The sequence below is a fragment of the Quercus robur genome, chromosome 11, assembly GCF_932294415.1.
Source record: "Quercus robur chromosome 11, dhQueRobu3.1, whole genome shotgun sequence".
In the NCBI taxonomy this organism is placed as follows: Eukaryota; Viridiplantae; Streptophyta; class Magnoliopsida; order Fagales; family Fagaceae; genus Quercus; species Quercus robur.
In genome coordinates, this window is record NC_065544.1 from 30,379,130 (window position 1) to 30,392,260 (window position 13,131).

Below are 13,131 nucleotides of genomic sequence, written 5' to 3' on the forward strand. Positions count from 1 at the left end.
AATAAACATTTTTCTCATTAAAATAAAATAAAAAATAAAAATTCTATACCAGGAATTTGAGTCCTATCCTATAAACACCAAAACCAACTGAAACTTTCAAACGTTATTATACTGCTGCGAGTCAGCTAACCTTAATTCTATTCGTAGGCCGAGCACAAGACTTATTGATGTATAAGCAAAAGCATAATCTACAACTTCCTGATTTCTACTAAGGGATTCACTTCCAGCACTGGACCATGATTGTAGAAACTCTGAGTCACCGGAGTAGTCCTTGGATAATTCCAAATTATAAGGGAAATTGACGATGGTCTCCAAAAGGGGATTGGCACGGGGACCTGAGGAAATACTCGCGAAATTCTACCTTCCCTCTCCCTCTTCCTCTTCTTCTTGCGCTCCCAAAATGATTTAAAATTTTTCTTCCAATGAATCCATCCCTTCGCTCCCGTCCTGTTTCCAAACTCCTCATCAAACTTTTGTTTCCACAGCTCATTAGAGGCAGACAAATTTTGCAATTCAGAACACACACATCCCACCTTGACAAGATCAACAACGGGAAGGGATTCAAAAATCTTCAATTTAAGGTCAGGAGGGAGGCGCATAAGGCACGGTGGCAGCACCAAACCAGCCATTTCACAAAGATCAATCAAAAGTTAAAACCTCTATTTCAGGGTACCCCTCTTGATTGTCAATTTCATCATTGGAATCACTATTAGCTGCCCACAAGGATTCTAAAGCCGGCACAAACCTATTTTCATTCAAACACACGGTGCAACCCTGAACCACCACCTTTAGGCTTCGTTTGGGAGTTCATAAAGGAATGAAATGAAATGGAATGAAATAATCATAAAGGAATGGAAAAGAATGGAATGGAATATGTTTAAGTAAGGGAAAGGAATAGAAAAGAATGGAATGAAATGGAATTAAGTAATCTTGATTGGATGTTTTAAAATAAAGAAATGGAAAGGAATGAAAATGAATGGAATGTAAGTAATCTTATTTGGGAGTAACATGGAGGAAATAAAATTGAATCATTTTATGACAATATTACCATTAGACCCTTATTTTAAAATAAAAGGTTGAATATATAGGGGTTTTTTGGGAGTTTTAGTAAAAAATTCATTAAATCTAATCTCATTCCCTCCCATTCCTCCCAACTTTAGAGGGAATGAAAATTTGAGATTTTAAGGGAATAGAGAAGAACGAGTGTTCTCTTCTACCCATTTCATTTCCTCCCACTTAAACTCTCAAATAAGGGAAATTCCTCCCACTTAAACTCTCAAATAAGGGAAATGACTTTGCATTCTCTCCATTAAAACTCCCAAACAAGGGAAGGGAAGAATATTCTAAAATTATTCTTTTCATTTATTTCCATTCTATTCTATTCACTTCTCCTAAACGAGGTCTTCGGCAAAGACCCATAAATATTGATACAATGACCCACATGCTGAAACTTCAAATCAATGCTCTCACTTTCAGCAACATTATAAGGCAGAGGGTAGCAAAGGGTGAATGGCTTTGAAGGCCACACATCCGGGAGATGTAACCGATCCACAGGCATACTTGAAACTGAATTGAACCCAACAAAATCGAACTCCAAAAGAACCGTATGAGCCGCAATCACCATGAGCTTGTGATCACTACGAACACCATTGCCCAACTCTTCCCTCAATACCCTCCTTAGAAAATAATGCTCAAAATACTTCTTTCGAGACAAAACAGAAGACCCATTATCGAATTCCATGGATTCGACACTAGAAGGTCCAAACCCAGAAATTTCTTCGTCTTCCTAAAGAAGATTTTTTGTTGTTTTTGTTGAATCACTCATATTAATATCTGTCTTAGAGTTTGAGATTTCATGCTCTAGGGTTTTCTTATCCGGGGTTAGGGTGAAGAAGATAAGGTCACCGGAGATAATACCGAGGGATTGGAGATAGGCTTCAGGAGAGGACGCGTGGAGGTCGTACATACGGTTTAAGAAGAGATGAAGAGAAGAGGAAGAAGACAGTGACTGAGAGAGTACTTGTTTGAGTTGTTGAAGAGTGGAGGAATTTAGGAGTTCGATTTTTAAGGTTTGTTTGGTTTCAAGGGACCTAAGTCTGAGTTTCATGATTGTCTTCGAAACCAACCTAACTATCCAAAATAAAAGGAGAAGTGCCGGAGAAAGAGAGAGAGAACTGTGAAATCTTCGTAAAACCGTAAAGAGAGTGTTTTAAATACCACACCTGTTTGGCACCATCATTCACTTGCCATCACTCAATATTTTTCACACTGTTTGTGGGCTCCATACTTGTCACTCGGTGTAGCTTTTTTTTTTTTCCCCAGTACCTAGAAACTTGAACCAGAAAGGAAAAAAAAAAAAAAAAAAAAAAAAAAAAAAAACCCAGATCACTGAACCTAGTGAGAGAAGAAGAAAAAGAAGAAGAAAAAAAACCAAAAACCCGAACCCAATGAAAGAAGAAAGGAAAAAAAAAAAAAAAAAAAAAAGAAACCCAGATCACTCGAACCCAGTGAAAAGAAAAAAAAAAAAAGAATCTCAGATCACTGAACCCAGTGAAAAAAAAAACCTAGAAACCTGAACCCAGTGAAAGAAGAAGGAAAAAAGAAAGAACACCCGAGACCGAACCCATGAGAAGAAAGGAAAAAAGAAAAAGAAAAAAAAAAAGGAAAACACTTGAGACCAAACCCAGGAGAAAAAAAAGAAAAAAAAAAAGAAAAAAAGAAAAGGTAGATTGGTCAAAAGGTGCGGCTGAGTTATGACTAGTGGGTCCTCTATGTGTGTTTAATTACAAAAATGTCATTTAGTTATGAGTTATGAAAACTGAAAACACCTAAAATGTGTTTTCAATTTTCATAACTTATCACTTAAAAATCAGAGAATTGAGTGATGGAAACATGGTTATGGTGGTGCCAAACAGACTTCTAGCTATGGGTCCCACCATTTTAGAGTTATGAGTTATGAAAATTGATGATCCAAACACCCCCTTAGGCGTTTATAGTATCTCCAATAGTCTCTTTAAAAATTTTACAGTTCCTTTTAACTTTTACCTATCTTCTTTTTCAAATACAATTTTCAATCGACTCTCTATCATTACTCTATTTCATTTATTAGGAATGGCAAAGGGTTAGGTTTAGGGTGGGTTTTTTAATGCTTGAACCAGACTTGCGGGCCTGACTTCGAATCCTAAACTTGCCGTGTTTAATAAACGGGTTTTTTTTAAACCCAAACTCGCCCCCCATCGGGCTCCACGAACCCTGCCACCTCAGGTCCAATCATGGCTTAAAAAAAAATTTGTCTGAATCTTTAAGCCGTGTAGGATAGAAACCATCACAGGAAGAATGCAAAACAAAGTAAAAAGAACAAAAATTATGCCCAATAATACAGATCAGAGTCTAAGACCATAAATACAGATCAGATCTTTCATCAAAAAAAAAAAAAAAAATACAAATCAGATCAGAGTCTAAGCCTACCACTACTTCAACCCCTCCAAAACTCCAAAAACAAAACCATGAAAAACCCCAACAGATTAGAATTTAAGACCATAAATACAAATAAAATCTTTAATTAAAAAAAAAAATACAGATCAGATCAGAGTCTAAGCCTACCACTATTTCAACTCCTCCAAAACTCCAAAAACAGAACCACGAAAAACCAACAAAAATCCCTCCTTTTTCCAATCAAGGCGAGGTAAGAGAGGTAGAGGAGAAGGAGCGTCGTTTGTGGCGAGGTGGAGGAGTGAGCAGCATCTGCAGTAAGATGGAGGAATGAGTGGCGTGGTGAGGGAGGAGCTAGCGATCTCTATGGGTGAGGTGGAGGAGGGATCGAGAGAGAGAGAGAGAGAGAGAGAGAGAGAGAGAGAGAGAGAGAATAGTGACTAAGAGGTGAGGAATTAGGGTTAAGGAAATGTATTTAGAAGTGGTAGAGTAGTATTTATACCTAGGTTTTTAATTTTTTTTTAATAATATTATATATACGGGTTGGGTTTGGACCAAGTATGCATAATACCCAAACCCGCTACGGGTTAAGTTTATAAAACCCAAATCCGCCCCATTTGCTTCACGGGTCGGGTAAAATCCGACCCATTAGGGTTGGATCGAGTCAAGTACTTGCAGGTCGGGGTTTTTTTGCCATCCTTACTCATTTAAATATTATTTCTTCATTCATTCTTTATTCTCTCTTTAATTCTCCTTTATTTATTTTTTTTCGTTCATACAAATAAAAGAGAATTTGAAGGTCATAAATCCCACTTCAAATCCCATCCAAAGAGATTAAACTTCACAACTTCAAGCAATGCATTATATTTTTTCTATTGCATACTTGATACAACAAAATGGCACCACACCAAAAATATTCGAGACTTTTTTTTTTCCTTTGCAAAAAATTAGTACCAAAAAAAAAAAAAAAAAAAAAACATAAATATATCTCTACCCGCAAAACAATAATTCCTAGTTGATGGACGATCAATCAACCATCCTCCTCCTTTATTATTTTTTTAATCTTCAATTTGTTAAAAGTTAATCTTCATTTTTTAATCTTACTTTTCCCGATTAAATTTTTAATCTTCAAAAATTTCAAGGGTTTTATTTTTTAATAGTCTACTTCTAATTTAAGATATCATCCCTTAAATTTTAATTATTAATATCCATTAACTTATCATTATCCCTTTTTTTCTATAAAAAATTATATCTTATCTTAATTATAGAGATTATTATTACTATTCATTAACTTCCAATTAATTTCCATTAAAAAAAATTATAGCTGTAGTTTTTTTTAATAAAAACTTATTATTATTTTTTTATTTAAAAAAAGAGCTAGAAGGTTGAAGGCCACACATTTATTTTATTTCGCCCATTAAAACGCCTAAAAATCAAAAGGCCACACACAGTTCACCATCTAGATTTGAGAGAGAGAGAGAGAGGAAATCGGCATTGTGCTTCACCAGGAAAGAGAAAGAGAATCGCGTCATCTTCATCGTTTGTCGTCTATTTTGCTCTCACCGCCGCTCGTCCTCTTTCCCACTGCCAACGATATGCAGTTGAAATGGGTTTTTTTTTTTTTTTTGCTTTGATTTTTTTAGTTTATAAGAAGATTGTATTTGGTAATTTTATTGCGTTTTTTGTTTTGTGTTTTTGTTTAGATTGTATGCAATAATTTTACTTGCGGGAGAGGGAGTGAAGAAACAAAGAGAAAAGAGAAAGGGAGGAAAGAGAAAGAATATTTTTTTATTCAGTTAGGTATTTTTTTAAGATAAAATAATGATTTGGAGTTACTATAGAGTTCTTTAGATGAAGAAAACTATTGTAGCAACTTCAAAAAAAATTTGGAAAAGTTTTGCTTTTAGAGAATCTATTAGTGCTGATTTTTTGGGTTTGCTCTTCAAAAATTGCCTTTAGCTAATCTATTGGACATGCTTTAAAAGTCTAAAATGTATTGGGCTGTGGATGCACATTTCTATTTAAAAGTGTACAATGTGCTTGTTAACAGTATTCGAACTTCTAAGTATATCTTACAATAATTGTTACAATTGAGATTGATAAGTTTTTATTAATTTTTACTTGGTTCTATCATTGATATTGTTTTTATTTAAGTTGAAATTATTCCTGAAAAAATATATATACACTAGGTGGGTTATTCCAAAATGGTTGAACTTATCCCCCCAAAAAAAATCACCTCAACAACTGTAAAATATTTTGTAGCTCCATACTTATTGATAAATGCCAGTACTTATGGGTACATTGTGTTCACATGGATTATTAGCATGAAATCCATGTTATTGCTAATTATGAAAGGTTTTTTTCCCTTATTTTTACTCTCAAAATTTAAGTTTTATTTATGTTAGTACTTATGGCAACATGAGGTGATGTTGTCAGATTAGGAATTCCCCCATCTCTCTGCTCTTTTCCCTTTACCTCTTTAAGGTGGGAAAAATTCATGTGGGACACGTGCATGGCAGGTCAAGGAAGTTGGATTGGAGGTATTTTATCATTCATAATAAGATGAATTCGATACTGATAAGGTAAATATGAAAATGAATGTAAAGAAGGATAATGAAAAAACATGTGTTTTGGAGAATAATAATAGAATATGCATATACAAATAAATTATAAATAAAATATGCATTAAAAAAAGATTCAGTTATGCAATATATATTAATATATAAATTTTGGCTAGGCAAGAGCAAAACTCATCCTTTTCTGTCACTTTTTCATCGTAGGAAAAATCCTCACAAGAAATAAAAAGATAAAGACAGATCAGGTGGAATGGTTTTTAAATTTTTTTTTTCATCCCTACTTCCCTACTTTAAGGCACAAAGTTGATATCTCACACAAAGGGACCACAATTATTCTTAGTACCAAACTCTTGATGGCTACAACCTTAATCAAAACTCTTTGTAACTTTTCATGTTATTCATGTTATTAGTCTAGAGCGAATCATCTACTTTTACATTATTGGTGAATAAGTATTGAATTTTGGTGATACAATTTAAGCGAGAGATGATGAATTTGAACTGTAGACATCTCTAATAAAAGATCTCCAAATATCAATTTTGACCTAAATTAAGGTCAGGTCATTCACAATAGAATGTTATCACACACTAGTATGAAGGTAAAGATCAGATGGAGTATTGTGGTCTGCTTTGTCCACACCATCAACGTTCCTAAGCCAATGGGTCCTGTTTAAAGAAGCGGCTTGCTCAGGAAGATCGTCCATCACCCATTCCTGGCCTTTTGGGTAGTATATGCCAGTCCGTGGATGCGGAACCCAGCACGGCGAGTAGCTTATATTGTCACCAGGATTGATTGAACTTGCTGGTTTTTTATGCCAATCTTCTCCTCCTGCATGCTTGCTGAATCCACGATCAACTCGCATAGCTTCCCTGCATGAGTTAATCATATCAATTAGTATGTGCCATTAATATCACCCCGCTTGCCAAAAATGTAAAGATATTTGCGTTTAGATCTCAGTTAATGGAGCCCGTTACTGCAATTAGTTTTTATTAATTTTTTGATACAATAATAGCATTTTAACTTATAGCGTCCGTCTCATAATGTTAATGATAAAAGATTTTACTAGCTGAGCTAACCAAAACTCATACATGGTTACATGTTAATGAAAAAATGACAACAAATAAAAAGTGTAAAAAGCATAATTTGCAAAATCAAGAAATTCCAAAACATGCACCCTATATCATGAACCTTTACAAAATTATAATAAATTATAAACTTATAATCAACATGATCAATAGATGAACATCACCTCAGCATTAACATCTTTGTTGTTTTTGCAGCGCTGCCTCTAGCCATGATCTTCAGTTGCAATGGAAAAATAATAGAAAAGCAAAAAGAGAGAAAATACAGGACTACAGAAAATGGCAAAGTATATGGGCACAAAGATAGATATTGCTTGCAAGACTTGATGCTGGGATTTGATGAAAGTCCAATTGGCCTACACTAAGCATATATAATGTGGAGCTTGCCGTGTCTGAATTTCTTCAAAAGAATAAGTTCTGTTCTTTAGTGCACGCGGTGAAGGTCCCTTAAAAAAGTATAAAATTTATAAAAAGCGAAATCATTAAAAATCTGCGGTTCTAATTAAAAATCTGGATTATCAATATGGAATACTCATGTTCTATCAATGCATTAAAAAACGGCCCATGATATGCTTTACTTTTATTTGTTGCTTATGTGTTGTTTCAATACTAGAGAATATTGAGGAAAAAAAAAAAAAAACTGGGAATATTAATATATGATATTGTTCTTCTCTGAAGAGTGGGCTATCGTCCTTCTCAAAACAAATTAAAAAAAAAAAAAAAAGAAAAAAAAAAGAAAAGAAAAGTGGGCTACCGTTATTTTTTCTTCCTTTCTTCATTAGTGGGTACTTTGAAAGTTCAAAAACGTGTACAAAACACCTTTGAACGTTTAGACCCCCAAAATACAACTTAACCAATTCAAGCAATATGTCAAACAACTAGTGTGCGGAAACTTAACACATGCTATAATATGAAATTGGTTATAAACTATCTAAGCCATAACAAAATAAAATCCACAGCAGATAAATATAAAGGCAAAGATAGAGAGGAAGGAAGATGCAAACACAAAGACAACACGCGATGTGTTATCGAAGAGGAAACCGAAGTTCTCGGCGAAAAACCTCTCCGCCGCCCTCCAAGCGGTAATCAATCCACTAGAAAATACAGTTGGGATACAAGGACAGCAATAGACCCTCCAAGCCTAATCTACCCAGTGCACCTAAGCCCTCCAAGCTTCTTGCTCCAACGAGGTTGCGCCGAACCTTTTTCTTTTCTAGCTACCCGGATTCCGCTACTAGATCGTAGCATCAACCAATGAAGATTGGCTCCTTCCTAACTGCTTCCCAGAAATCCAAACAACTGTCTCACAGAGATGATAATGGTGAGAACCAGGTTTGGTATAATGCCTCTCAAGGATTTGACAATGGAGAGGAAGAGAGTTGAGGAATTTGAAGAGACTCTAAGGTAGAGATTGTGGGTGAAGCAATCTGGTTTTTCTTTAGGGTTTCTCTCTCAAAATTCTCTCTGGAAGCTCTCTTTCAATCGTGGGTAAAAGGGGTATTTATACTGGAGTGGGAGAGGAATGTGAAACGTCAGGTTTTACAAAAATAGGGGTGGCTCGCGGCTTGACCTCGCGGCTTGACCAAGTCGCGAGATCCAGTCGCGAGTTAACCGTATGGCCAGTTGTCCTGTTTTATCCTGTAGTGCTCCAGCTAGCATGACTGTTCATCTTCCAGCATGCTTGGCACGTGTGCTGCTTCTGGCGGCTTGCAGCTGCGAGTCCACTCGCGAGTCCCAGCCGCGAGTCTCTGTTTTCTTGCACACTTTTGAGCAAACTTCACTCTATCTCACTCACTACCCTTACAACAAACCCACCTAAATACAGGGTTACTAAATGCTGAATTACAAGCAAATTTGGCACGGAATAAAGCCAATTAGATGGTTGAATAAATTCAACCTTACATACTTGACTAGCTTGTTTTCTGCACGGCACCCTTAATTTTTTTTTCTTTGTTGTATTATTCTCCAGTGGTTTTCTTCTTCTTTTTTGGGTAGAATATTCTCTAGCAGTTGATTCATATGCTTTAGGGCATAAGATGTATATATATATATAGATGAATATATGTGTATATTTATTTTCATTTGTATATTCATGTTTGATGACAGTAACTTCCCTTCTTGATTTAGTTAATGGAACAAATTAATGGAATTACTATCAACAAAATTTTATGCTTCAAAGTTCAAACTCTTAATTTATATTTTATAGTATATAATTTTATAGGTGTATTAATAAGTAATTAACTCTAAATTTATATTTTATAATATATAATTTTATAGGTGTATTAATAAGTAATCAACTATAATTTTTTTTTTATTTTTTTTTTTATAAATCGTCAAGCTCATGTTTTGAAAATGCGCTTACTGCTTTGGTGTGAATATTCTGCTCATCACACATACATATGAACCTTGAGTTGTGCTATTCAAATATTTTGGTCAACAAGGGTGTCATTATGGGCACAACGAAGGGAGTACGCCTCAGTCAAATGGATCGGGCAGAGAAGGAAAATGGAGTCGCTACCTAGATTAATTTTAGGAACCATAAATATAGCGCCCTTCGTGAAAGGACTGATCTACTACTAGAGCACATGTTCGGAGTTTAGATATGGGGATGAGAAGATGTTAGACACCCAACCCCACTCGACCCGTGGCTCGACTTCCACTCATTGTGTCTTATGTCTTAATCTTATTTAAGATACATTCAACACTTACCATTCTAGATTTACACACATACTAGCACACATCTAGCAAACAACATGGCATCATATCATCACAAGCCCTATCATACAACTATCATGCATCTCATCATATCTCAGACCCTAGCATACATCTATCATACATGGCATTATATCATATCCAAGGCAGAAACATAGACATGGCAGTAGTCAAACAATCATGTTATCATGTCTAAGGAATGGCATATAAACTTGCACATCATGTTCATCAAAACTCACATCATATTCCTCAAGACAAAACGAGATCATATCCACAAACAAATGCATGTTCATGTGAATGTATGCCTTACATCACCGCATCACAGCACCTATGCATCAATGCATGGACATGTTATGTGCATGTTCATGGCAAAAACAAAGGGTTAAAACTCTAAACTAGCATACAAAGAACAAACAAAGCAAACAAACATGGAGGTTGAGACTGATAAGCATAAAACAAGACAAGGCAAATACATATTATATAAGTAAAATAAAGAAAAAGAGGTAAAAAGGTTCGGATTAAGGTTTCTGGGCATGAGTATGTGTGCACATACATAGGGCTACGTGTGCAGCCTAGTTTTATGTGTACGCATACTTCGAGTATGCGTGTACATACAATAAGCATGCGTATGCATACACACCCTAAACCTTAACCCAGAGCACAAGAATGCAACAAAACAGAAACCTCAAATCTAGCAACTGAGCATGCTTTTAAAAACAGAAAAGCTATGTAAACCTAAACTAAACAAACATATTAAAACATAAACAAACAAGAAAAACAAGATCAAAACAAGGAAAAGAAAAGGGAAAGGAACTAGAACATTATACCTCAAAAATACAAAGCTCCTTAGCTTGATTTTTATCATTCCCCTCAGTCAATCTATTCACAATCAAATAACAAGTGATTAGTAAATTTAAAGCTCGAAGATTAAGGCCAGAAAAGGCATCAATTAGAAAAATATTGACGTGAGGGTATTTTGTGAAAAACTCCCTCTTTAATTCACTATTTCTAATGAATCTTGTGTTTTTTTTTTTTTTTTTTGGATTTTCTGTGTGTTTTAAAAATGTACCATGTATGGCTTTTTATAGTCAGAAAATGGGGGCTTGGAATGGCTCCTAGACGATGTGAGATTCTTTCCAAAACCAAACTTTAATTCATAAAAAACTTGTTTTTCATAGTTTCTAGAACCCTGGCATGTGCACACATGCCCGTGTATGTGTACGCATGCATGAAGCATGAGCATGCAGAGCTTGAGCATGCGTGCACATACGTGTGTATGTGTACTCATGTCCTAGGGTTTTTGTGGACTTTCTTTTCCAAAAATAGCCTATTTAGTTCAAAAGAGTTATATTTTTCCGAAATCACTTTCCTCAAGTCAATTTAATCTGATCGGTCCCTAAACCAACCTTAGGCTTTAGAATTCCAACATCATTGGGGAACAGGGGCCCGAGTCGTAAGGGGTACAAAATACGGTGTTTACAAATGCCCATCTTTTGATTCGTGAGCTTTAGTAACAGAATCAAAAGAATAAGAGACAAAACATTTTTTTTTTTTGACATATGGCTCAGGCCTAACCCACACACATGGCAAACAAAACACATACATTGGGTGAGGTGCAACTCCGAAGAGTTGCGTGGGATTCTTATATCCGAATTCCCACCTTTGTTACTTGGAAAATGAGCAACGATAGGTTCACTATCCCAGAACCTGTTTTGCCAATTGCAAGCAAAAGACAAGTGACTCACTATCCTAGAGTCACTAAAATAGAAAAAATAAACATGGCCAACGGCTTTAACCATTAACCAAACAAACAAGATGCTCTTATTAGCTTAAAAGGATATATATCTATGGTGTCCATCTAGGGCTCTTGACTCAAACTTCTCCGGGTGGCTTGAGCCTCTAGGTAATACTTGTCTTTGGCTCCATCTCTATCTCTTCTATTCTAGTGAGGCTCTTGCCTCTGAGTGATTTTTGTATCTATCTTTATCTCTATCTCTTCTATTGTGCCTACATATTCAATTCCCTCGGGATATGTGCACAAGTTTTGTACTCTTCTTTTCTAACTTGTATAAGACATGTGCCTGCATATTCAATTCCCTTGTGATAAGTGCATAAGTGGCCTTGGTAATTTTGACTCACAAGGAAGTCCTTGGTGTAAGATCCATTGGGGAGAATGATTTTCTGAGGAGTGTGTTGGTGGCCCACGGGGGAGCCTTCTTGGCAATTTTGACCTACGAGGAAGTCTCTGATAATGTGTAGTCCATTGAGGGAAAATTCTCTTCTTCTCCTTCATGACTCACTAAGGAACTGGGAGAGCTTGTGTTGATTCTACACACAAGGGAGTTTCCTCAACTCTCTGGGGAAATTCTTTTCTTCACAACCCTTGAGGGAGTTGTTCTTGTGCCTTGGACCCGTGGGGGAGTCCTCCATGATACTTGGGAAAAATTTTGCATCTTGTAACTTATTGGGGATTTGGTTGATGGTCTTAACTCACGAGGGAGTTCCCTTAGTGATTTCCAATCCACTGAGGGATGTTCTTGATCTTTTCAATCCACTGGAGATGCTTTGAGAGTTATTGTGTCTTCTATCTTACTGAGGGTATTTCTGTCATTTTTGGATGAATTTTTTAATTTTTCTTTTCATTTACCCCCTTTTGGGAATCCACTGGGGATATGCTGAAATATAAATATATATATATATATATATTTGCTAAACTACACATAGTTTAGTAGGAGGCCTAAACTACATGTAGTTTAGTCATCAAACCTTCCCACCTCTTCATTTTTCTCTGACGGTTACCAACCGTTTCTTTTTCTTCTTGCTCTTCTTTATCTTCTTCAACTCTTCATATTCTCTCTAACTCCTCAACTTCCATCCTCCCTCTACAAAACCTTCTACCTCCTCTTCATTTCTTTATCTCTCATAATTTGATCATCTATTTCTCTCCCAAACTCTCTCATCTTCTCCATGGTGCCCAAGTCCAAAACCAAGAAACCCTCCTACTTGATTTTTGGTGATGTCTTCAATCTAACACATTGGAATGGGGCTATAAGGCTAACTAAATCCCCTCCATTGACATATAGGCCACAAAATGATCTCTTAAAGGGTGCAAGGGCCAAATTAGTAAGTTTTTCAAACTTCTCTAGTTTTCAAGTTTTGCTTTGATCTTCCGTTTTAATCCATTTTTAGACTTTTAAATGCTTGAGTTTTGTTGTGTGATAGGTTTAGATGAAAACCTGATGCCTTAGGACGGGTAGGAACATGTTTAGGATGAGTTTTGATCAAAAGTTAGCCGGAATATCGAGAAGCCCTCTCTGTGTGTGTTCATGCA

The 13,131-nt window shown here is 35.9% G+C and overlaps 1 protein-coding gene and 1 pseudogene across 1 annotated transcript; both read right to left on the minus strand.

The window, feature by feature from the left end:
• Positions 1 to 122: 122 nt before the first annotated feature.
• On the minus strand, positions 123 to 2,107 carry LOC126704937 (F-box protein SKIP22-like; annotated as a pseudogene).
• Positions 2,108 to 6,373: 4,266 nt separating this feature from the next.
• On the minus strand, positions 6,374 to 7,437 carry LOC126706928 (uncharacterized). Its single transcript, XM_050406512.1, has 2 exons — positions 7,256 to 7,437; positions 6,374 to 6,875 (listed from the first exon to the last, which is right to left on the minus strand). Exons 1-2 carry the CDS (start codon positions 7,300 to 7,302, stop codon positions 6,587 to 6,589), a joined length of 336 nt encoding a protein of 111 aa, XP_050262469.1. The 5' UTR covers positions 7,303 to 7,437; the 3' UTR covers positions 6,374 to 6,586.
• Positions 7,438 to 13,131: the final 5,694 nt, after the last annotated feature.

Bases quoted from the DNA above. Each gene is read 5' to 3' on its own strand.
- LOC126706928 (XM_050406512.1), bottom strand. From the start codon at position 7,302: ATGGCTAGAGGCAGCGCTGCAAAAACAACAAAGATGTTAATGCTGAG. The intron at 6,876-7,255 runs GTGATGTTCATC...TAACTCATGCAG, and splicing joins ACAAAGATGTTAATGCTGAG to GGAAGCTATGCGAGTTGATC.